The sequence below is a fragment of the Salvelinus alpinus genome, chromosome 13 (genome assembly GCF_045679555.1).
Source record: "Salvelinus alpinus chromosome 13, SLU_Salpinus.1, whole genome shotgun sequence".
NCBI classification, from domain to species: Eukaryota; Metazoa; Chordata; class Actinopteri; order Salmoniformes; family Salmonidae; genus Salvelinus; species Salvelinus alpinus.
Window position 1 is genome coordinate 35,710,074 of NC_092098.1, and position 26,799 is coordinate 35,736,872.

At 44.5% G+C, this 26,799-nt stretch overlaps 1 protein-coding gene across 8 annotated transcripts in view; it reads right to left on the reverse strand.

Moving 5' to 3' along the window:
- LOC139537585 (opioid-binding protein/cell adhesion molecule-like) overlaps positions 1-26,799 on the reverse strand; it is a 461,731-nt gene that overhangs the window by 133,895 nt on the left and 301,037 nt on the right. For 3 of the 8 annotated variants that reach the window (XM_071339066.1, XM_071339065.1, XM_071339062.1), the window contains exon 1: positions 12,453-13,171. In XM_071339066.1, coding sequence (XP_071195167.1) covers positions 12,453-12,625 — 173 coding nt within the window. In that variant the 5' untranslated portion in view covers positions 12,626-13,171. Of the gene's footprint in view, positions 1-12,452; positions 13,172-26,799 lie in introns of those variants that run through there. The other 5 variants (XM_071339068.1, XM_071339067.1, XM_071339063.1 and 2 more) reach the window with 4 other exon arrangements.

Sequence of the window (26,799 nt, forward strand, 5' to 3'; positions counted from 1 at the left end):
ATCATACACGTAACGTTAGCTAGCGAGCCAGCCAGCTAACGTTAGCTAGCTAGCTAACAGTACGCTTTAACTTGCACGACTCTACCCGTATACATGGAAGAACGCTTCTCCCTCTGCCATGGTTGCCCTTAGTTTGAAGATGTAATCTGGAGACAGGTGTTTTATACAACAGCCTTCTTTCTGTGTTCTCTTTGCATTTGGCAATCATCTCTCTGCTCCCACCAGGCATTCCACTGATTTCAAAACTCGGTCAACTTCTTCCATGACAATGACACAGTTTCTTCCCCATCATTGTCATCAGAAGACAAACATTTCTGGTTTAATGAAACCTAAAATCAGGGATTTCCTCATTGTCTGATTAATTTTCAGAGTCAGAGAGTCAGCACGGCACGATCATCCTCCAGAAAGTAGCCCATCACAATGTTTTACCACTGAGCTTGGTCGATAGCACTATTAACTTCAGGGCAGCAATTTTGAGAGCAGTAGCAAAACATTTTCAGTTATTCATGATATCTTTAAAAAAAAGCAGCGGTAGACAGGATTATCCACACACACTTAAAAGCTCATGATATAGACATTCTACATGTCAGACCAATCCAAACTCATCTCTCGGCATGTCCAGACCATCCATTATCTCAGCCAATCAAGGCTAGTGGGAAGGTTTCTGTATATTTCCCTATTAAAACAAACTAGGCTCATTATTTAACAATTGTATTTGCATTTACAGGTGGCACACACGTTTGTTATTAAGGCACATGAAAGTTCACGTTACAGAAAGCATTTCTGCCAAAAAACGTATTTAGATATATATTTTTTTAAATGTTCAAATGCCTCTCCTGTGAAGTAGCGACGTGCGACATACGCCTAGTTTCCTGAAACGGGTCACATATTTTCCCTGTTTCTTTCCAGTTAGGATGCCTTTGGAGCCTGAATGGTGTATGTTTCAGGTACGAGCCGGTCGCCGGGGGACACAAGTGTATTACCGGCTGTGCAGCTTAATTGCAACTATAGGGGGTGCTGTTCCGCATTAGCATTTTTTGGTCTCCAAATTAAACTGCCTCGTGCTCAATTCTTGATCGTACAATATGCATATTATTGTTATTATTGGATAGAAAACACTTTCTAGTTTCTATAGCCGTTGGAATTTTGTCTCTGAGTGGTACAGAACTACTTCTACAGCACTTTTCCTGACAGGGAGTCAGATTTCAGAAATTTTGACCCCTGATCTGGGGTCGGTTTTAAGGTGCCAGTAGATGCTATAGAGAAACCGACACTGCCTACGTCTTCCTCTGGGTGTCAGTACGTCATCACGCTTTGAATGGAGTCGATTGCACAATCAGAGCCACTATAAAACAAGAAGACGTGGAAGTACAGTCCTTTCCCTTCGCGCGTTTTACGCAAGATGAACATCGGACTTGCCTCTTTCCAAATGGTTGTTTAGACAGTGATATTTCTCCGGTCATGTTTTTAGTCGTTATAGTTGTTAAAAACATCATAATGTAGTTAATTTGAACCGTTTTATAGCAATTTATATCCGTTTAGTGCGATTTTGAGGAATTTCTTTGTCGTGCACTTTGAAGCTTTGGTCACGTTTCGGGGTCTCGGTCGATGTTAGTGGACATTTCGAAGGACAGAGAACATCTATCGACCAAAAGAAGATTAGACCCAAGAAAGGATACATTGCCCAAGAATCTGATGGAAAATCACCTCATAGTAAGAAATATTTAATATGATAAATCGTTGTTCTGTCGAAATATTTTAAACGCATATTACGCCATTTTGTTTGTTATAGCTTCTCTTGGCGAACGCTGTATAAGAAAGTAAGGATAATTTTAGAAATCAGCGATTGCATTAAGAACTAATTTGTCTTTCGATTCCTGTCAACCCTGTATTTTTTAGTCAAGTATATGATTAGCTTTCGATTAAACTAGATCACTCTGAAAGATGACGTCCGACATTTTGAGGCTTGATTTCCTAGTATTTTCATTGTGTAACCACGGTTTTGTATGGCTAAATATGCACATTTTCGAACAAACTGTATATGTATGTTGTAAAATGATGTTACAGGAGTGTCATCGGAAGAATTCTGAGAAGGTTAGTGAAAAAATTAATATATTTTGGCGATGATTACGTTATAGCTCTCTTTGGCTTGAATCGATGCTCTGGTAACGTTTTCACATGTGGTATGCTAACTTATCGATTTATTGTGTTTTCGCTGTAAAACGCTTAGAAAATCTGAAATATTGTCTGGAATCACAAGATCTGGGTCTTTCCATTGCTATGCTTTGTCTATTCTTATGAAATGTTTTATTAAGAGTAAATTGGTCATACACGTTGCTCTCTATAGTAATTCTAGTCGTGTTGTGATGGTCGGTGCAATTGTAAACTGTGATTTCTACCTGAAATATGCACTTTTTTCTAACAAAACCTATCCTATACCATAAATATGTTATCAGACTGTCATCTGATGAGTTTTTTTATAGGTTATTGGCTATCAATATCTTAGTTTAGCCGAATTGGTGATAGCTACTGGTGGAGAGAAAAAATGGTGGACAAAGAAATTGTGTATTTTGCTAACGTGTTTAGCTAATAGATTTACATATTTTGTCTTCCCTGTAAAACATTTTAAAAATCTGAAATGGTGGCTTTATTCACAAGATCTGTATCTTTCATCTGGTGTCTTGGACTTGTGATTTAATGATATTTAGATGCTACTATCTACTTGTGAAGCTATGCTAGCTATGCTAATCAGTGTGTGGGGGGGTGGGGGGTGATCCCGGACCCGGGGTAGAGGCTCATGAAAGGTTAAAAGGAATAATCCAATAAAAATTATGAAACTCCTGTCAATTTGGTGAAAGCTTGTGTTCTATCAGTAGGTTAAAAGAAATGTCCCCATGATTTTACTTCTAAGGGGTTTGTCTCTGAAAATCAGGAAATCATGTAGGAATGCGTCATAGCTACATAATTCTCGACTGAAGTGTGTGATCCCCTACCACATTTCATAACGCTTTTAAAATAATGACCTGCGCTCCAGACCGCCAAATCAGCCAATAGATCATGAGCATACTTGTCTAGAACACATCCATCCGTTTATATCATCATGACAAAGTATATATTTCGCTTAGATAAGGTCAATCTAAACAGTGTACCAAATTATTCAACCCCGTTTCTCCTTCAAGTACCAAGACACAATGCGCCCTGTGTGTCCGAGGGAAACAGCGATATTACAGAAAGGAGGAGATCGGAATTCCATTGGGCAATGAATGGAGAACCACCCCACCTAACTGACGATGGACCAATTGCATTCATGTTGTCATGCTGCGTCACACGGTTGCTAAGCTAATTGTCATGCAATCCCTTCTCAAAGTCAGGATGAGTCGAGAAACATGCCTATTTTCCTCAAAAGTACGTAATGTCATGATTCCAAAGCTATACGATATTACAGAGAACAAGTTCTCACAACTTGAAAAACATTTGCAATGTTGTACTTCTTGTTCATGTTCAGTTTGAGCTAGCGCCCAATATTTATTTAATTTTTATTTCTCCTTTATTTAACCAGGTAGGCCAGTTGAGAACAAGTACTCATTTACAACAATAAATAAGCCATATTGGCGAAATAATTACAATTTAGCAATTAAACACTGGAGTGATAGATGTGCAGAAGATGATGTGCAAGTAGATACTGGGGTGTAAACGAACAAAAACATTTAAAATAACAATATGGGGATGAGGTAGTTGGGTGGGCTATTCACAGATGGGCTATGTACAGGTTCAATGATCTGTGAGCTGCTCTGACAGCTGATGCTTAAAGTTAGTGAGGGAGCTAGGAGTCTCCAGCTTCAGTGATTTTTGCAATTCGTTCCAGTCATTGGCAGCAGAGAACTGGAAGGAAAAGCGGTCAAAGGAGGAGTTGGCTTTGGGGGTGACCAGTGAAATAAACCTGCTGGAGCGCGTGCTACGGGTGGGTGCTACTATGGTGACCAGTGAGCTGAGACAAGGCGGGGCTATACCTAGCAAATACTTATAGATGACCTGGAGCTAGTGGGTTTGGCGACGAATATAGCCAGCCAACGAGAGCATACAGGTCGCAGTGGTGGGTAGTATATGGGGCTTTGGTGACAAAACGGATGGCACTGTGATAGACTGCATCCAATTAGCCGAGTAGAGTGTTGGAGGCTATTTTGGAAATTATATCGCCGAAGTCAAGGATCGGTAGGATGGTCAGTTTTACGAGGGTATGTTTGGCAGCATGAGTGAAGGAGGCTTTGTTGCGAAATAAGAAGCCGATTCTAGATTTAATTTTGGATTGGAGATGCTTAATGCGGGTCTGGAAGGAGAGTTTACAGTCTAACCAGACACCTAGGTATTTGTAGTTGCCCACATATTCTAAGTCAGAGCGGTCCAGAGTAGTGATGCTAGACGGGCGGGCAGGTGCGGGCAGCGATCAGTTGAAGAGCATGCATTTAGTTTTACTTGCATTTAAGAGCAGTTGGAGGCCATGGAAGGAGAGTTGTATGGCATTGAAGCTTGTCTGAAGGTTTGTTAACACAGTGTCCTAAGAAGGGCCAGAAATATACAGAATGGTGTCGTCTGCATATAGGTGGATCAGAGAATCACCAGCAGCAAGAGCGATATCAATGATGTATACAGAGAAGAGAGTCGGCCCGAGAATTGAATCCTGTGGCACCCCCATAGAGACTGCCAGAGGTCCGGAAAACAGGCCTTCCGATTTGACACACTGAACTCTATCTGAGAAGTAGGAGGTGAACCAGGCGAGGCAGTCATTTGAGAAACCAAGGCTGTTGAGTCTGCCAATAAGAATACGGTGATTGACAGAGTCAAAAGCCTTGGACAGGTCGATGAATACGGCTGCACAGTATTGTCTTTTATCGATGGCGGTTATGATATCGTTTAGGACCTTGAGTGTGGCTGAGGTGCACCCATGACCAGCTCGGAAACCAGATTGCATAGCGGAGAAGGTATGGTGGGATTCGAAATTGTCGGTGGTCTGTTTGTTAACTTGGCTTTCGAAGACCTTAGAAAGGCAGGGCAGGATAGATATAGGTCTGTAACAGTTTGGGTCTAGAGTGTCTACACTTTGAATAGGGGGATGACAACGGCAGCTTTCCAATATTTGTGGATCTCAGACAATACGAAAAAGAGGTTGAACAGTCTAGTAATTGGGGTTGCAACAATTGCGGTGAATAATTTTAGAAAGAAGGGGTCCAGAGGCTTGGGCAAGTTGCAGTATGGGGGTTCACTGCTGTTGACTTGGGGTAGAGGTAGTCAGGTGGAAAGCATGGCCAGCCGTAGAAAAATGCTTATTGAAATTCTCGATTATCGTACATTTATCGGGGGTGACAGTGTTTCCTAGCCTAAGTGCAGTGGGCAGCTGGGAGGAGGTGCTCTTATTCTCCATGGACTTGATAGTGTCCCAGAACTTTTTGGAGTTTGTGCTACAGGATGCACATTTCTGTTTGAAAAAGCTAGCCTTTGCTATCCTAACTGCCTGTGTATATTGGTTCCTGACTTGCTGGTCAAGGGCAGTCAGGTCTGGAGTGAACCAAGGGCTATATCTGTTCTTAGTTCTACATTTTTTGAATGGGGCATGCTTATTTAAGATGGTGAGGAAAGCACTTTTAAAGAATAACCAGACATCCTCTACTGACGGAATGAGGTCAATATCCTTCCAGGATACCCGGGCCAGGTTGATTAGAAATGCCTGCTCGCTGAAGTGTTTTAGGGAGCGTTTGACCGCTGCCATTATAGATGCAGGCATTGAGGCCGTGATTGCTGAGATCCTGGTTGAAGACAGCAGAGGTGTATATAGAGGGCAGGTTGGTCATGTTGATATCTATGAGGGTGCCCGTGTTTACATATTTAGGGTTGTACCTGGTAGGTTCCATGATCATTTGTGTGAGAGATTGAGGGCATCTAGCTTAGATTGTAGGACAGCTGGGGTGTTAAGCATATCCCAGTTTAGATCACCTAACAATTGACTCCTATTCACTCCTTGAAGGAGAGCTCCCCTTGTCCCAGAATTGCCCATAATGCAACGCGCAGCCCAATGACAAAGCGGTGGCAACGTACACAATGGGCAGAATTACGATTCAAATGGAGTTTCCCCATCTCCTCATAAGTAGCTCTGTGAGAAAGAAATGTACACTGCTCTCACTCTGGGTAGAGATGAACTGCAAGTTGAACTCAGTGAGATAGACTCCTAAATTGATATTCAGTTTCTTTTAGCGATTTTACAGCTAGTTAGCGCCTTCACATGCTGATATTGACTTTGGTATTATTGTGTGTATCCAGCGTGCCCAGACGAAAGAGAATTGTGGGTATTTTTGTAGACTTGAGCTGCAACAGATTTCCCAAAACTATTGTCACGTTTCTGCCCACCTTGTTATAAATAAAATTAAAACATTTGTTCACAAATTGTTAACACTGTTAATCATAGGAATTATTTTAAATGTAGGACGCTAATGGCAATTGACAAAAGATTTAAGGAATAGTAGCACCATCTGGCAGCAGCAGGGCTATCAGACTCAGAGCTAAACTACCACAATCATTGGAGGGTTACATTTTAGTAATGCGGTCACTGGTTGACAGAGGCTGTTGTACAAGAAAAACATGGCTGAGATGATGTGTCGTATCTTAGATTGAACATCAACTGAGCCAATAAGGTTAAAAAATAAAAATAATAATACTTAGCACAGTGAAGAAAATGCACTAGTAGACAAAGATCTTGTCTAGTTAGCATATAAAGGCTCATGTTTAACCCTCACTATCAAGCTTAGTTACGCATGTGCTTATCCCAACCTAAATAATGTGGCTAACGCTAGCTGTTCAGCAAGGTGAGAATGATAATACCACCACATAAAGATGTCACATGACTGTGGGACTAGACTCATCTGTCCAGGAAGATAAGAAGCTCAGAAGACCCTCAGTCTACCACGGTCGCCATGGTGACATTCACCACTGGGCGCTAATCACCAACTTCAGTACTATTATATTATATGTAGGTGGACGAAACTCAAAAATGTCTCATCATTCACGTAGTATCGCACGTGCATGCAACAGTCAGGTAAACTGGTCATCTTTGTACATCCACATCGCCCAGAGTCATTCGAACACTTCTTTAGTGCTGCATTCAAAATGAGGACGGAGGAGAAAACTCCTAACTTGATCGGCATGCAGCAGCCGGTCTTGTTTATTAAAGTGGAGTTAAGTGAGCACTTTGCCTCTGCTCTGAAAATGTATGGAGATTTGATTCAGTCCAGTAGCTTCGATTCATATTGACAGCGATAAGGAGCGAAGATACATTAGCTGACAACATGGGAGGGACAAGCACCATTGCTAAGGAAATATTGTTTCAGAGAGTTTGAGGCAAAGTGTTGTGTAGAGTTCCCCCTCCACCAAATGAGAGAAAGGTTTTCTGCAATAAATACTGTATTTATTTCCACTCTTGCTACTTATACAGATACTATGCCTTTAGAAAGTATTCAACCCCTTGACCTTTTCCACATTTTGTTCTGTTACAGCCTGAATTTTAAATGGATTACATTTTGATTTTGTGTCACAGGCCTACACACAATACCTCATAATGTCAAAGTGGAATTATGTTTTTGGAATTTTTTACAGATTAATTAAAAATGAAAAGCTGAAATGTCTTGAGTCAATAGGTATTCAACCTCTGTTACGGCAAGCCTAAATAAGTTCAGGAGTGAAAACTTGCTTAACAAGTTGCATGGTGTGTTTAACATGTTTAACGTGATTTTTGAATGACTACATCATCTCTGTACCCCACACATACATTTACAGGACATACGGAAAGTATTCAGACCCCTTTACTTTTTTCACATTTTGTTACATTACAGCCTTATTCTAAAATTAATAAAATGACTTCATAAATTTTAGAACAAGGCCGTAACGTAACAAAATGTGGAATACGTTAAGGGGTCTGAATACTTTTCGAATGCACTGTATCTTTAAGGTCCCTTAGTCGAGCAGTGAATTTTAAAGACAGATTTAACCACAAAGACCAGAAAGATTTTTGCAATGCCTTGCAAAGAAGTGCACATATTGGTATATGGGTTAAACCCCTTTTTTCTTTTTCTTTTAAGATATCGAATATCCCTTTAAGTATGTTGTAGTTATTAAATCACACTTTGGATGCTGTATCAATACAACCAGTCACTACAAAGACACAGGTGTCCTTCTTAACTCAGTTGCCGGAGCGGAAGGAAACCACTCAAGGATTTCACCATGTGACTTTAAAACAGTTACAGAGTTTAATGGCTGTGATAGGAGAAAACTGAGGATTGATCAACAACATTGTAGATACTCCACAATATTAACCTAAATGACAGAGTGAAAAGGAGGAAGCCTGTACAAAATAAAAAATATTCCAAAAGATGCATCACGTTAAATGTGGCAAAGAAATTAACTTTATGTCCTAAATACAAAGTGTTATGTTTGGGGCAAAACTAACAACATGAGTAACACACTTCATATTTTCAAGCATGGTGGTGGCTGCATCATGTTATGGGTATGCTTGTCATCGGCAAAGACTAAGGAGTTTTTTGGGGGATAAAAAGAAACCGAATAGAGCTAAGCACAAGCAAAATCCTAGAGGAAAACCTGGATATTAAACCGACAAGAACAGCCTGACAATAGTTTCTCACTGAACTGGGAGAACATAGGTATATATAAGAGGGGCTGATGCCTGCTGAGGTAAGCATAGCATTGTGCTAACTCAGTGACAACAACAATAACTGCACTACTCCAGTCAAACTGTAGTCAGATCTACAGTGGCCCATTCATATTTTCATCTGAAGGGAATAAGAGACAATTGTTACACCTACACCAACAAAAAGAACTAACATCTCTTCTGTTGTGTCTAATTGAACAAACATGGTGTCATGAAATGTAAATGTTTTCAAAGAGTATGAAGCAAGAATAATTAAAATTGTGTAGGATCACCCCAGGAAATAGTGTGATTGAAGGATATTACCTCCCGCACAAAATATACTACTGGAAGTTAAGAACAGCACAATCACTCTGTTAGCCTATAGCACTTATTTCAGACGATATTTCTTATTTTACGGACTTTGGTAGTATATGTTCAAACTGAGGGCCCTTTTCAATCAAAACAGGTATGCCTATCCATACGTTCCAGGTTTAAGGCACAACAACATTTATCCAGTGCTGTGCCAAAGTGTGTTTTGAATTCATATGAAGTTGAATTTCTTTCAGTTGTCATTGTTTCATTGATGAAATGCATCTAAAGCTGCATATTCTCAGTGCAACAAGACCGCAGTTATTTTTTCTTAAACCGGAAACATCCGGATAACAGATTTTGCATGCAGCCTGCCCTCAGTATGTGTTGTTATGGCTTACGACTCTCAGGAAGAAAGTTATTTCCTCTCCAGTTGTGTCAAGATGATGACAGGCCCTCTGTCTTGCAGTAAAGGCAACCTGCAAATTAACTTGTCAAAATGTCTTAGCGTAATTGCATGGTGATCTCTTTATGATTTATCATCTCCTACTAGTCATATTTAGATCATGGCATCTGATGAGTCAACATCACGTCAGTTATGCAACACGCGGCTCAAGTTATAAACAATGGCTTCACTGACAGAAGTTTTTGGGATGAAATGTAGCATATAAATTAGCGAAAGTTTTTGCTTAAGCCACATGAAAAACTTCAATCACTTTTGTTCTAACTTCCTTCAAATTGATAAAAATCCTGACAGTGAGTCCTAATTGGTAAAATGGTTCATTATGCATGCCCCAGTGCATTGCTGACTACTAGAAATGCAGTTTCCATACTGTATTCAGGAAATACAGTAATTGTTAGTATCACTGATTTACTGGAGGTGACCATGACTGCTGTGACCTCAAGTTAATAACTTGCACTTTGAAGCATATAAGACTATTTATTCTTGTTATATTTTGAATAATTTCATAATGTCAGCCCCCACCCACTGTCCTCACCTAATACTCATTCCAAACATGGCAACTCCCTTTTCAGATGACCACACAGCTTGGTCATTTTAGTTCTGATGCTGATATTACATTCCATTTCAGAGCGTATGCTTTGAAACCTAAATATCCTGAGGATTCATACGGATAGCTCCGATTACTGTCCTTAAGATGAATCTGATTAGAATCCTGTTGACCAGAGAAGTGCTGAAAATAATCTATTTATAAAAGCATTGTTATGACGCAGCTACTTTATACGTATGGAGACATCTCTGAAAGGCAAGTGATTAGCGAGTTGTGAGTTTCATTAGATACATATTACCAGGGCAGCAGGATGTTTCATAGACAATATGAAGCTAAATAGCTGGATAGTGGACATACAGCTTCAATCAAGCCCTATTGTAACCTACCTGCATTGAAAATGTGTGCAGGTTCCATTAAACTACAAAAGTGTCATACTATATCAGACAAGTTTATCAATGTATCTGTGTGCATTTTGCAATCAAGCCCCAACTTGTTTGAGTTTCATGTGATAATTGGATGAAATAATAAATATCACCCCACAGGTGATTGAAATATTTAATTTTAGATATTTACATTTACATTTAAGTCATTTAGCAGACGCTCTTATCCAGAGAGATATAATAGTATGCCCCATGTAAATACATTTTGAATTAAATTAGTATGATCAACAATGAGGTTGTCAGCAAATTGTTGGGCAGGTTGACCTGTTGGAGCATGGGGTCAGTAAATTCAGGTCCTAAACAGCTAAGCAAACTGCAAAAATAAAAAATAAAAAAAATTATATATTTTTTTAAATGCAAGCGACATCGAAAGTAAAATGGTGGACTATGTGTTATTTATGTCTGTAATAGAGTTCTAAAGTAAGAGTCAAAAAGCTAATGGTCAAACAGGGAAATGGTTCCAAACATTTTAGAAACCATACATTTTTCCCATAGGGATTTTAGAAACACTTAAAATAAGGGCTGAGTTTCGTGTAGGCCTATCCTGGCGTGATGTTTAAATAACCATGTAAATCTCTCTAGGACAAGGTGACTTTTATCAATATATTTGCCTGTATTTACCTCCCCCCCCCCCTACAAATGCCATGATGATCTGGACGAGACTGCCGAATGTCTCCTTTTATGCTAATTATCATTTTCGAATCTGAGAGTAAGTAGAGACAAATATATTGATAAAAGTCACCTGATTATCAAACCGTCACACCAGGGTAAGCCTACACAAAACACAGCCCTAATTTTAAGTGTTTCTAAAATCCCCAATGGGAAAAATTAATGGTGGAAAAACGATTTGATCCATTTCCCTGCTTGACCACTAGATTTCATTGGTATTGACACCTCTACTGTGGCGCTCTTTGACCAAGGCAGGCTACACTTTGAGCACAGGTAGGTTTAGCTTTTTCAAGATCTGTTCATAGGACTAACAAGTGTCTAGTCTCATCCATTTACAGTATGCATGTGCAATATCACATACTATGTTAATGTGCAAAATATAACTGCACTCCCCGTTTCTCTATTCCCCAGTGTCTATTATAGTCCAGTTCATATCCCATCCCACTGGGCACACACATCAGTTCATATCCCATCCCACTGGGCACACACATCAGTTCATATCCCATCCTACTGGGAACACACATCAGTTCATATCCCATCCTACTGGGAACACACATCAGTTCATATCCCATCCTACTGGGCACACACATCAGTTCATATCCCATCCTACTGGGAACACACATCAGTTCATATCCCATCCCACTGGGCACCAGTTCATATCCCATCCCACTGGGCACCAGTTCATATCCCATCCCACTGGGCACAGACATCAGTTCATATCCCATCCCACTGGGCACAGACATCAGTTCAGTGACTAGTTTTGATTTAGATTTTGTTGAGTTGTCAACTAACGTGAATTAAACCCTGTCATCAGCCAAAAGTTGGATGAAAAATACGAAATTCCCTTACAGTGATGACTTTTTGCAAATCCGTTTTTCACGTTGATTCAACGTCATCACATGGAATTGTTTGGTTGAAATTACGTGGAAACAATTTAATTCAATTTTTTTCTCCCCCCAATAGGATGTTTACATCCCTGTGATGCTCCGTAGCTTGTGGACCATATCAATAAACTTCTTCCACCACCATAAACACCTTAGATCATTCAACACGTTACACAACAATCATTTGGAGTTAATTTTAACTGCTGGGACTATTGCTTCATAGTCTGGCATAGGCTAATCCTCTGGAATCCCCCTCAATGACAAAATGCATATGACGCGGAAATGAACATACAGTATGATTCGTATAATTTAACCTGACAAACACAAACACTTTTCCTGTAATTTCAATTGTCAATTGTTGGAATCAATTGTTGGAATCATATAAATGTAATGACTTTTTGAAACCATTCGCAACCAGTGACAGTGTATGAATAATTAGAAAGGGTTTTACCTGAGAAAGACGGTCTCGCCTTGCCTGACGGTAATATTGTCCATTACTTTATTATCGGTTTGGGAATCCCCTTGACTGTGGACAGGCAAACCTGAGGGGACAAGAAACAGCAGCCTGAATGACAGAACCACCAGGCACTTCCAAGACACGACAAAGTATCCACAAACACCCATCTTCGGTTTATAAATCCCACTGCTTGTCGAGACACACAACGCGTCCGTTGATTTAAAAGGCAAATGCGTATTTTGTCCGGTGGAGCGAGCGCGGGTTAGTTAATAGCCTACAGTTCATCTGGTAATCCAAATCTTCTTTCCAGGTGTAGCATAGCATATGCAGGAGTATAGCTATCCCTACTGCGCACTCAAAACAATATGTGCAGGCTGTTCTATTCTGTTCTGTAGTTCGCAGATTGGAAATATGTGCGCTTCCTTTCGGAATGGTCGAGCTGCTTATTGATGATGACAGTACACGCATTCACGGAAAATTAACAGTCGCAGTTGTGGATAGCACGCAGAGCAAACACAAATCAGCTATTTCGTTTGAGATTACGTGATAAAACTTTAACCACCGGTGCCAAATGCGCAAAAACAAGACAAATGCGTGATTATCTCGTTCCAACAGATGCGGATTTTCTTGGGATTGGATCTAGGCTACACGAGTTTTAGTGATTGTTCTATCTACATTCTACACCGTCCCGTCATCGTCGCTATACGTGCTCTAGGTCAGGGATCATCAACTAGATTCAGCAGCGGGACGATATTTTCAGGGGATCAGAACATAATTACAGATAATTTCTTGCCTGCAAATTGACCGCAAGAAACCCAAACATTTATAAGATTTGACTAAAACATCATAATGTAATGACCTGACGAGATCATAAAAGAACAACTGTCCAGACAGAGGATTGAGTTTACGAATGGACGGTTTATTAAACCAACTTTACACAGGCTACTGTTTGGCCGTAGCCCACGCCAAATAAGTGAAAGATAACACACAAGCCAATCGTGACCTTCTCTTGTGGAGCCCAGACGTAAGAGAGAGAACAAAGGCAAAACCTGGTCTTAACTTCCAATGCTCCATCCCCCTGCCCAACCCCCCTCCACGCCACTCCGCCAACCACCAGGATGCCCGGCATCAGAACATTCCAGGCATTCCCGTGATTGGCAGATAGCAGGTTGACTGACATGTCGGACCCCGCGAACACAACCACCTACTAGCCTAACACATAACACACAGCTGTCTGTGCGGGTCGCTACACAGCCCCCCCACCACAAAGTCCCTCGTCCCCGAGGGAACAAACAAAGTCTCTGAAGCGACCCGGAGGTCTCCTTTGCCTGCGTGGCCGTGATGGTCGCAGAGTGCCCCTCTGGGAACCAGGGGATGAAGGCAGGGATATGGGGGACAAGGAAGCGGGAACGGGTAATACAGTCCGTGGCTCTGGGGAACCACGCGGTGACACAGGGGGGGAGACAGGGGGAGTGGGCTGTCTGGAGCCTTGTCTGCGGCACCTGGGGGTGGGTGCCTGGAGAATGGCATTGCCAGAGAGGGGAATTGTGGGGGTTCCTGGGGTTTGGGGAGAAGAGGCCCCTCTGTATGGGGCTAACCTGTCCCGGTGCAGTGCCACCTTTCTCCCCCTGGGAGGAAGCTGCACCCGGTAAACAACCTCCCCTACCCTCTCCAGGACACTGCAGGGTCCCACCCAGTGACTGTCCAACTTGGGGCATCTGCCTTTTTTCCTTAGCGGGCTGTAGACCCAGACCAGCTCCCCAGCCACAAAGTGCCTTCCCCGGGTGTGCACGTCATAGTTCCTCTTCTGCCTCACACCTGCATTCACCAGCTGCTCTCTGGCGAAGGTGTGGGCTGTCTCCAGGCGGTCCTGGAGTCTCCGGGCATACTCCGGCCCCGGGGGAACATGAGGGCTATCCAGGGGCCGACCAAACGCCATCTCTGCAGGGGTGCGGATCTCTCTCCCCAGCATGAGGAGGGCAGGCGTGCAGGAGGTGGAGTCTTGGACAGCGGAGCGGCATGCCATGAGGACCATAGGCAGGTGCTTGTCCCAGTCACGCTGGTGTTTGGAAGAGACGATGGCCAGCTGCTGTCCAAGCGTTTTATTGAAGCGCTCTACAAGGCCATCACTTTGAGGATGGAGAGGAGTAGTGCGGGTCTTGTGCATACCCAGCCTCTCACACATGGTGGCGAACACACGGGACTCAAAGTTTCTGCCCTGGTCGCTGTGGATGGACTCTGCAGCTCCAAACCTGCTGAACATCCCCGCTGTCAGGGCGTCGACGATGGTCTCTGCCTCCTGGTCAGGCAGAGCATAGGCCTCGGGCCATTTTGTGAAATAGTCCATGGCCGTGAGCACCCAGCGGTTTCCACTGTCTGTGGTGGGGAACGGCCCAACTACATCCACCCCCACCCTCTCCATGGGAGCCCCCACTGGGAACTGTTGGAGCTGAGCATGAGAGCGGCCCGGGGGGCCCTTTCTCGCTGTGCAGTTGTCACAGCGGCGACAAAAGTCCTCCACATCCCTCTTGTGCTGCCCCCAGTAGAAGCCCTGACGGAGACGGCGCAGTGTTTTTGTGACCCCAAAGTGTCCAGTCCCCACCCCGCCATGAGTACTCTGGAGCACAGCCTCCCGCAATGCTTTTGGGACCACCACCTGCCACCTCTCCTCTCCCGTAGCTGACTCCTTCCATGCCCGCTGTAGCACGCCATCAGCCAGCCGCAGTCTCTCAAACTTTGACCACAACCCTTTGGTCGCGAGTGAGAGCGCTGTCACCTCTTCCCATGGTGGCCTCACCTGCGCCTCTACCCACTGTAGCACTGGCTGTAGGTCTGTGTCCCGTCCCTGCTGCTGCCGCCATTCAGCCACGTCGACAGTCTGCAGCTCACAGCAGACAGGCCCGCTCGCCCGACATACTGTGGCACAGACCCCCTCTGCACACAGCTCTCTCTCCCGTCCCTCTCTCCGTTCGCAGTGGCGGCAGCCGTCTGCAGTACAGGGCCGACGGGACATGGCGTCGGCGTTGGAGTGGCGTGCCCCTGCCCTGTGCACCACTGTGAAGCCATACGGCTGAAGCTCCTCCAACCAGCGTGCCACCTGCCCCTCTGGCTCTCTGAAAGACATGAGCCACTGGAGAGCAGAGTGGTCAGTCCTTACAGTAAAGGGCAGACCACCCAGGTAGTACTTGAAGTGTTTGACGGAAGCCACAACAGCCAAGAGCTCCCGCCGGGTGACACAGTAGCGGCGCTCATGTTTGTCAAATGTTTTGCTGAAGTACGCCACCACTCTCTCCCCCGCTGGCCCCACCTGGGCCAGCACCCCACCCATGCCCACATTGCTCGCGTCTGTGTCCAGGATAAAGGGCAAGGTGAGGTCAGGGGGGGCGAGCACGGGGGCCTCGATCAGTGCACGTTTGAGGGTGTTGAACGCCTCCTCACACTCCACTGTCCAAGTGAAAGCTTTGTCCTTCGGCAGCAGGCGGTTCAGTGGAGCAGCAACGCTTGAGAAGCCCCGTACAACCCTCCTGTAGTACGAGGCCAGGCCAAGGAAGCTCTTCAGCTGACGCTGGTCGGTGGGGGTGGGCCAGTCTCTGACAGCCCCTACCTTGTCCTCCATGGTGCTGATCCCCTCCTTCCCCACTCGGTGGCCCAAGAAGGACACCTCTCTCCTCATGAAGTGGCACTTCTCGGGGTGGAGCTTCAGACCTGCGGCAGCCACCCTCTCCAGCACACGCCGTAGCGCCCCCAGGGCTGACTGGAAGGAGCTGCCATGGGCCAGGATGTCATCGAGGTATACCAGACACTGCTGTCTGGGGATGCCATCCAGCACCCTGTCCATCAAACGCTCAAAAGTAGCTGGAGCGTTGCACAGGCCAAAGCACAGGACCTTGAACTGCCAGTGTCCTCTGTTAGTGGAGAATGCAGTTTTGGCTCTGGCCTCTGGGGAGAGGGGCACCTGCCAGTAGCCACTGCGGAGGTCTAGTGAGGAGAACCAGGAGGACCCCCTAACCAGGTCCAGCGACTCATCGATACGTGGTATGGGGTATGAGTCCTTCCTGGTTACCTCATTCAGCCGCCTGTAGTCCGCACAGAACCTCAGCTTGCCCCCCTTCTTCGGAACCATGACGACTGGCGCCGCCCAGGGGCTGTCTGAGGGCTCAATGAAGTCTGCCCGCTGCATCTCCAACACAGCCTTGTCTGCCGCCTCCTGGCGTGCCAGCGGGATACGGCGGGGACGCATCTTGATGGGTCGAGCATCACCTGTGTCGATCTCATGCTGCACCAGATGAGTCTGACCCACCTCTTCCTCACTCAGCGCAAAGCTGTCTCTGAATTCAAACAGCAACTGCCACAACCGTTCCTGCTGCTCGGGGTCAAGACCAACACAGTTCCTCCCCCATATCTCCCTCACTGCAGACAGTGTCCTCTCCTCTCCCATCTGGGGTAGCTGGGCTGGGGGGGCGCGGCCTGGGCTCACAGAGGGCTGTGTCATGGAGGTAGCTGGGGGAATGTAACACACCGCAGTAGGTGACAGGGGGGCTGGGGAAAAGTCACACACAGCTGTGGGGGAGGGGGGGCAGCCATGAGTCTCTGCTGCTTTAACTGTTGGAGTAAAGGGTTTGTTGGGTTGAGTGAATGTGACATTAGGGGGGGCCATGGTGACTTCCGGCCCTCCCTGGAAGCTCAGTGTGCCCCTATTTAGGTCTAACTGGCAGCCTGTGCTCCTAAGAAAGTCCAACCCCAGGATACAAGGGTCCTGCACAGCCGCCACCCACACAGGATGACGCACAGTCCTGCCCCCTACTGTCAGAGTCATTATTCCCTTCCCTTTCATGGGTGCCAGCTCACCTGTGACTGTGCGGAGCTGCACAGTTGTAGGCTCACACTGAGTCCAACCTGGCACAATATCTGGCCTCACCAGGGTTACTGTGGACCCAGTGTCCACCAGGGCGGAGCAGGGCACACCCTCCACAGTGACAGGGACATGACAAAAGTCCCCAACACAGGTCCGGCCCACCACAACAACAGGCTCCATTCGCTTGCTCTCGTCTGCTTCTGGGGGAAGTGGAGCCTTGCTTCCCCGTTTGTGCCGGTGGGCTCCCCCTGAAGATGATGGTGGTTGGGATAGAAAGCCAGGGGTCCGCACTACCCGGTCTATGCGGACCCCGAGCCGTTTCCCTGAGCTCTGGGGGACATGGGGCAATTTCGGCGCAGATGGCCTGGCTGGCCACAACCCCAGCAGACCCTGGGACCAGGGTGTGTGTTTTGTGCCGCCTGTAGCGACACAGCACGAATGAGTTCTGTCATTTCAGCCACCCATGCAGGCTTTTCCGGCTCCGGGCTGCTCTGCCCCCCAGCTCGCACAGAGGGTGTGTCTCCCTGCACCCCCACCAAAGCCCCAGCTGAAGTCCCAGCCCACACCAGCTCCCTCTCCAAAGCCATCTCCAAGGCTATCTGCAATGACTCAGGATGAGCCAGCTGGGTCTGTATGCGCAGCTCCGTAGGAGAGAGCGCCTGTATGAACTGGTCCCGTGCTAGCTCGCTCTGCACGGAGGGGGGCATGTGAGCATATGCCCGCCGAGAGAGGCTCTCAATGTCATTAGCTAACACCCGTAGAGGCTCTCCTGGCTGCCTGCGTCTATTACTCAGTTCGGAGCGCAGTAGCCCGGGCTGTACACACTGTCCATAGCGCCTCCTCAGTGCTCCCACTAAAGCGCCATAATCATGTCTGTCCTCGGGGCTAATCAATATCAAACAGGACAGAGCTTCATCCGTGAGGCATAAAGCCAACTGCAGTGCCCTTTCTTCATCCGACCACCCCCTAAAATGAGCTAACAGTTCAAACTGAGCATGAAAAGCTTCCCAATCCGCCTTACCGGAATACTTCGGGGTCTTAACAGATACGGACGCAGCCGGGAACTGGGCGCCGCCATGTTTGTTTACATCCTGAGCCCCAGATTCCTCGTCCCGCCGCGTCGACGTCACCACTTCGGCCCGCCCACCAGAATCCGCGCGAAACACAGTCGACGAGGCGCTCATGCCCGCTTCAGCCGCCATCACTCTAGCGTCCTCCCTCAAGCGGCCTCTGCGCTCCGACGCCCTGGCGATCTCCTCAGCCAGAACCTCTGACGTCCATTCACACGTATCTCTTTGGCCATAATCTTTCCCTACCTCCACCTTCACTTTCGGATTCCCTCGAAGCATTTTCAACCCCCGTTCTCACCTACGGTAGCTAGCCACAGAAGTCAGCTAGCTAGCTGGCTAACTTTTATCCACGTTTTTACTTCTGACACCAATGTAATGACCTGACGAGATCATAAAAGAACAACTGTCCAGACAGAGGATTGAGTTTACGAATGGACGGTTTATTAAACCAACTTTACACAGGCTACTGTTTGGCCGTAGCCCACGCCAAATAAGTGAAAGATAACACACAAGCCAATCGTGACCTTCTCTTGTGGAGCCCAGACGTAAGAGAGAGAACAAAGGCAAAACCTGGTCTTAACTTCCAATGCTCCATCCCCCTGCCCAACCCCCCTCCACGCCACTCCGCCAACCACCAGGATGCCCGGCATCAGAACATTCCAGGCATTCCCGTGATTGGCAGATAGCAGGTTGACTGACATGTCGGACCCCGCGAACACAACCACCTACTAGCCTAACACATAACACACAGCTGTCTGTGCGGGTCGCTACAATAATTTCAAACATTGCTTACATTTTGTATACGATCACATATACCGTATCACTCTAATATGCGTGGGAATACTTTGAAACATATCTCCAAAATGTAAAATAACTTGGAGCTGATGTTTTTATAGTCTTTTATGTCCAACAATAAAACATTTAAAATAAAACTGAAATGTTTTTTTTGCTCAGAAAGCCGAATAAAATCACCAGTGGGCCAAGTGTTTGGATGCAGATGCTATAGACTGCCTACAGATTGCGTAATATATTGTTCAGACCTTTAACAGGTGAAATTGGTCGGTATGACTCAAGTGTTTTGGTGGTGTGGATAAAGACATGTAGATTAAATATACCGCCCTTGACTCATAGCATCCATGTTCACACTCCAGGCTATTAAATGTGTAAATCATCTACTTGCAGTGCATTTATATAGTCTATGCAAGCCACAGTGCTGGCCCTAGCCCTTTGGGGGCCCTAAACAAGATTTGGTTGTGGGGTCTCTCCTGCAAAACATTTTAGTTGCCCCCCCCCCCCCCCTGAGAGAGTTGCGCTCCTGCAATCTTTAACATTTTGCCATTGCACAAGTTAATGCAATTTTAACTTGTGCAATGTTGTACAAAAAACATAATGCAATCCTACTAATTTTGCCATGGGGCAGAGATTATTTTTCTTCTTCAGTTTTACAGCTAATTTCCTGCAATTTTACCTATTTTGCCATGGGGTGGAGAGAAAATGTTACTGTTTTAAAACTAATTTCCTGCAATTATACACATTTTGCAATGACTTATGGCATGGCCCAGTGCAGTGAAAAACGTGGTTTCCCTGTGTTTTATATATATTTCCACACTGAGGTTGGTATTCCTAAAGATCATGTGTGCAGCCAAAGTTTAAATTAGTGTGAAGGGCATGTCTTTAAGCTGTCACTTAAAAAGGCTCAGAGTCAATAGCTATAAAAGTGTATAAAATCATAACTCAAAATTGGCAGTTCAACTGCAGTTATCTTAGTGAAAGACTCTCCCATACACTTTAAAGTTTACGCAGAGCGGTGCACCATAGCCAATCAGAGGTACAGTAGGACTATATGCAAACAAGCCATTTGCCACAAGGTCCTGCCATCATTCACTTTCAACTGGGCTGTGTGTTTACAAGCAGTTGCAACAGCGCAACTTTATATCATTAGAAAGCATTTGACAAAGGACACAAAATACACTTGAATGGATTACAGCAAATATGTAGAGTAGCTAAATACCACGGAAGTTCTCTTACATTTGGGAACTTTACATTCCTATTGATCAAACAACCATAAAAATATAGACTATCTTTCCCTATATGCACATCAACAACAAGATCAACAACTAATGCTAACCAGAGCATGATGAACTAAAAGCTAACAAAGGAAAATTAGATAAACCCTCTCAAATTTTTTCAGCTAGTTGGCTGTCAAAATTGCACTCATAAACGATGCGGAACGGCCTGCTCGTCCTTCTGCAGCTTGCCTGCCAATGCATGTGTTGTCCCAACCAAGCACCCAAGCTAACTGGCTAAAGTTGTCTAGCTTGCTAGCTAGCTACTTCCAGACACAAATGAGAGAACACCTCGCTGAGCATTTTACTCACCCTAGCAGATTTGGTTAGGATATTTACATGTTATATAGAGCATTCATGACTAACAATTACTTTTTTTGCCTACGTTTACTGACACCAGTCATATTCAGCGAGTTTTGCGCGTTCATAAATGTATCAGTTATTCTGTGCTATGTCACACTCAGACAAGAGTGCTCTGAAATCTGAGTAGATAGCTAGCCAGAGTGAATTTGCGAACGCAAGAGATATGCTAACTGGATAACAGTCATTCAGCATAGCTAGCTAGCAAAGCGATTCACATTTCTTGCTAGCTAACCAAATGACACCTGCATCTCTAGCTGTGTGTAGCAACCAAAAAATGATATGAGGGGAAAAAGTCACTCAATCACCCACTCCTCCAATGACATGACATGACATCCTCCTAGCAGCTAGCTATCTATCTAGCTAACGTTAGGCTCTGTGTTTTTAGCTTGTTACATAAATACATACACTAGCCTATTAGCCAAATTATGACTGACTTGTGATCATTGCCTTTGTTAGTTTGATTGTGTTGACATTCCCAGCCTTAGTTACATTTGTCAGTTTTTGTCCAAAATATTCAGTCATTGAAACTGAAACAGCTTGGGGAATCGAACCAGCAACCTTTCAGTTACTCCAACGCTATTAACCACTAGGCTACCTGCCACCCATTAATCATGGAATGTTGAGTCAAATATAACCTATTTTTAAAACCTCTTATAAAATTGGTTTTGTAGCATAAACTGGAAATTGTATATTTTTGACTGATATTATGATTATTATTATTGTTGTCGTCTGTTTGTTCCATATCTTCAAAGTAGTTAAAATGCTGTCAGTTCTAGTTCCAAGTAAAGGCATTGCAACTTTCTTACAGTAATTCTTGCAGATATCAGTCCTACCTACAAGTAAGTCAAAACATTACTTTTCTGCCATTTCATAAAAGCTGTGTGAGCTTATATGTTTATAACCCAAATTGTTCACTGAAGTAGAAATTATCCTTTGTGATACAGGCAGACATAATTGCCACATACAGTACCGTATCTGTCATCGGAGCCATTGAAACTCAGTGAACAATGAATTGCATAGTGCTTAATATAACCTAATTTAGGTCCCCCACAAAAGGCATGCATATGCACAATCTGTCACAGTTCATGTCAAGTAATTTATGTTGCGGCTAAGTGCTGCTCGGCTGTAATTCTGTCTGGACCCAGTCATAAAAGGGGAAGTTCCTCCATGGCCATTAGCCAGGCTGATGATGCTTGCTAATTACACCCACTGTCCCTGCGCTTTAATCACAAACAAGAGAGCAGCAGGTTACAAAGAGCAATATCAAAATAATCTCAGCCTTAATGGCAGACACCAGATCACAGCAGTGTGTGTGGATCTTACATTTAAAGGGCTTACCATTTGAAATAGCACTTTGTTTGAACTTCTGTTGTCCATTTTGAGCAAGCGTACACTTCAGAGAGCACTATGGCATGATATGTTAAAAGTTAATAGATCAGAGAATATACAGCACATTCGGAAAGTATTCAGACCCCTTGACTTTTTCAACATTTTGTTACGTTACAGCCTTATTCTGAAATTTATTAAAATGTTTTTTTCCCTTCATCAATCTACACACAATACTCCATAATGACAAAGCAAAAACAGCTTGTTAGAATTTTTAGCAAAATGTACATTTTACATTTACATAAGTATTCAGACCCTTTACACAGTACTTTGTTGAAGCACCTTTGGCAGCGATTACAGCCTCGAGTCTTCTTGGGTATGATGCTACAAGCATGGCACACCTGTATTTGAAGAGTTTCTCCCATTGGTCTTTGCAGATCCTCTCAAGCTCTGTCAGGTTGGATGGGGAGCATCGCTGCACAGCTATTTTCAAGTCTCTCCAGAGATGTTCAATCGGGTTCAAGTCCGGGCTCTGGCTGGCCCACTCAATGACGTTCAGAGACTTGTCCCGAAGCCACTCCTGCATTATCTTGGCTGTGTGCTTAGGGCCGTTGTCAAGTTGGAAGGTGAACCTTTGCTCCAGTCTGAGGTCCTGAGTGCTCTGGAGCAGGTTTTCATCAAGGATCTCTCTGTACTATGCTCCGTTCATCTTTCCATCGATCCTGACTAGTCTCCCAGTCCCTGCCGCTAAAAAACATCCCCGGAGCATGATGCTGCCACCACCATGCTTCACCGTAAGGACGGTACCAGGATTCCTCCAGATGTGACGCTTGAAATTCAGGCCAAAGAGTTCAATCTTGGTTTCATCAGACCAGAGAATCTTGTTTCTCATGGTCAGAGTCCTTCAGCTGCCCTTTGGCAAACTCGAAGCAGGCTGTCATGTGCCTTTTTACTGAGGAGTGGCTACCGTCTGGCCATTTTAAAGGCCTGATTGGTGGAGTGCTGCAGAGATGGTTGTCCTTCTGGAAGGTTCTCCCATCTCCACAGAGGAACTCTGGAGCTCTGTCAGCGTGACCATCAGGTTCTTGGTCACCTCCCTGACCAAGACCCTTCTCCCCCGATTGCTCAGTTTGTCCGAGCGGCCAGCTCTAGGAAGAGTCTTGTTGGTTTCAAACTTCTCCCACTAAAGAATGATGGAGGCCGCTGTGTTCTTGGGAACCTTCAATGCTGCATATATTTTTTGGTACCCTTCCCCAGATCTGTGCCTTGACACAATCCTGTCTCGGACCCCTACGGACAATTCCTTCCACCTCATGGCTTGGTTTTTGCTCTGACATGCACTGTCAACTGTGGGACCTTATATAGACAGGTGTGTGAATCATATCCAATCAATTGCATTTTACCACAGGTGGACTCCAATCAAGTTGTAGAAACATCTCAAGGATGAACAATGGAAACAGGATTCACAATGTGGGTTTGGTACAATGAGGTACAATAATCTTCCCAGCTAGCACATTTGGTTCCTTGGAAGTTGTAGGAAAATACATTTTTGGTTTGCAATGGTTCTGGAAATGAAGCCATATATTTCCTGACTGGTAAAACTGAACGTCTTTTAAACGTTCTGAGACTGTAAGTGAAAATGTTGCCTGTTCTACATTATAGCTTGCAGGGAGGTTCTGAGAATGTTTTACTATGGTTCCCTGAAAGTTTTCGTGGGAGGTTTTATTAACGTTCTGAGAACGGAAATTATTTGTTATTAGACATTCTGAGAAAGGATATGATTTGTTATGACATTCTGAGAACATGTTTCAATAGGACTTTTAATAACACTGTTAGCTTAGGTTAACTCTTTTGAACTCCAAGCACAGATAGGACACATGGAAATTAATTTGCTTAGACATTATTCATGCAAACACATTTTTTAAATGTATTGTGGCACAGCATCAGCGAGATTCAAACCTATGTTCTCTATCCATGGAATTAGTCCACTGCACCACCAGGATGGAGCTAGCATGCCATGTTTCTTAACTCATACAAAGCTGTTCATTTTAGTCTATTCAAACAGACCCCATTTCAAAAGGAAACAAGCACTCTTACAAAGATAGAGGACAGAGAGCGTTTTGTTGATACTGAGAACGGAATGTATATGTTTTTAAATAACATTCTTAGAATGTTCTTAAAACATTACTATTGTTTTCTTTTGCTTTTTATGGAAAGTTTTCTTAATGTTCTGAGAACATGACTTTAAATAGAGCTATGAGGAAACATGCAGAAAATATTATGCTGAAGTACTGAAATTCCCACCTAAGAAACATATGGTTCTCAGAAAGTTATGTGCTAGCTGGCTATCCTACACCATTCCCAGAACATTTTTTTATTTTTTTTATTTCACCTTTATTTAACCAGGTAGGCAAGTTGAGACCTGGCCAAAGCAGTTCGACACATACAACAACACAGAGTTACACATGGAGTAAAACAAACATACAGTCAATAATACAGAAGAAAAAAATAAGTATATACAATGTGAGCAAATGAGGTGAGCTAAGGGAGGTAAAGGCAAAAAAAAGGCCATGGGGGCGAAGTAAATACAATACAGCAAGTAAAACACTGGAATGGTAGATTTGCAGTGGAAGAATGTGCAAAATAAAGATAGAAATAATGGGGTGCAAAGGAGCAAAATAAACAAATACAGTAGGGGGAGAGGTAGTTGTTTGGACTAAATTATAGATGGGCTATGTACAGGTGCAGTAATCTGTGAGCTGCTCTGACAGCTGCTGCTTAAAGCTAGTGAGGGAGATAAGTGTTTCCAGTTTCAGAGATTTTTGTAGTTCATTCCAGTCATTGGCAGCAGAGAACTGGAAGGAGAGGCGGCCAAAGGAAGAATTGGTTTTGGGGGTGACCAGAGAGATATACCTGCTGGAGCGCGTGCTACAGGTGGGTGCTGCTATGGTGAGATAAGGGGGGACTTTACCTAGCAGGGTCTTGTAGATGACCTGGAGCCAGTGGGTTTGGCGACGAGTATGAAGCAAGAGCCAGCCAACGAGAGCGTACAGGTCGCAGTGGTGGGTAGTATATGGGGCTTTGGTGACAAAACGGATGGCACTGTGTTAGACTGCATCCAATTTATTGAGTAGGGTGTTGGAGGCTATTTTGTAAATGACCTCGCCGAAGTCGAGGATCGGTAGGATGGTCAGTTTTACAAGGGTATGTTTGCCAGCATGAGTGAAGGATGCTTTGTTGCGAAATAGGAAGCCGATTCTAGATTTAACTTTGGATTGGAGATGTTTGATGTGAGTCTGGAAGGAGAGTTTACAGTCTAACCAGACACCTAGGTATTTGTCGTTGTCCACATATTCTAAGTCAGAACCGTCCAGAGTAGTGATGTTGGACGGGCGGGCAGGTGCAGGCAGCGATCGGTTGAAGAGCATGCATTTAGTTTTACTTGTATTTAAGAGCAATTGGAGGCCACGGAAGGAGAGTTGAATGGCATTGAAGCTCGTCTGGAGGGTTGTTAACACAGTGTCCAAAGAAGGGCCAGAAGTATACAGAATGGTGTCGTCTGCGTAGAGGTGGATCAGAGACTCACCAGCAGCAAGAGCGACATCATTGATGTATACAGAGAAGAGAGTCAGTCCAAGAATTGAACCCCGCGGCACCCCCATAGAGACTGCCAGAGGCCCGGACAACAGGCCCTCCGATTTGACACACTGAACTCTATCAGAGAAGTAGTTTGTGAACAAGGCGAGGCATTATTTGAGAAACCAAGAAACAACCTTCCCAGCAACATTGTGGGAAGGTTGTATGCAAAATAACCACAGGACAACCACGCTCTCACCAAGCTCTAAGAAACACATGGTTCTTAGAACGTCATTTGCTAGCTGGGTTCACACTACAAGATATGCCCCTCAGTGTGCTTATTAATTGTGACAATGTGCTGACAATTAGGTGGTCATTAATCTTTTTCGGATCAACAAGACTAACCCCACTGAACTTTACATTTCACCTTTTTTTCTACTTCACTGTAATTGACAGAAAGGGAACAACACTAATCTTACCTGAATAGACTAATATACTGTACAATACTTTACCAGAGTTGCCCTAGATAGGAGCCATCATTGATTGCATCTTTCATGCTTTGTCGAATATGGATGGCAGATGTGCACAAAATCGAGCATGATCAGGAGTTAAAAGAGCACCTCAGCAGTTCTGCTCTCTGACACCCTCCTGATGGGCACCAGATGCCTCCATCTTTAAGATTGTGTTTGCCCACTAGGGAACTATGGGTAATCAGGTCTTGGTCATGATTACAAAACAACTTGGTAATATCAGAATACAGGTTCAAGAGAACAGGGTGAAGACAGTAATTGAGACGGGTAATTTACAGATTGTTGTGCACCCTTCCTCCCCTACCCGGAGAGTTTTTAGATCCTAAGTAATCCAGATAGGATCCTATGCCTTATAATAGCCACACAGTTTAATGTGGAACTATCCCCGATACATTGATCGCTAATATTTCTCCCGGAGTGAAGAAGTCTGCTCACTATCTAATTGGATCCCATGAGAACGTTGTAAAAAGACAATAAAGCAAATGTGAGTTTTCCCAGGGTATGGAATAGCTGGAATTGCATTTGGCGCAGCCAGGAGGTGCACGACCGCGCTAT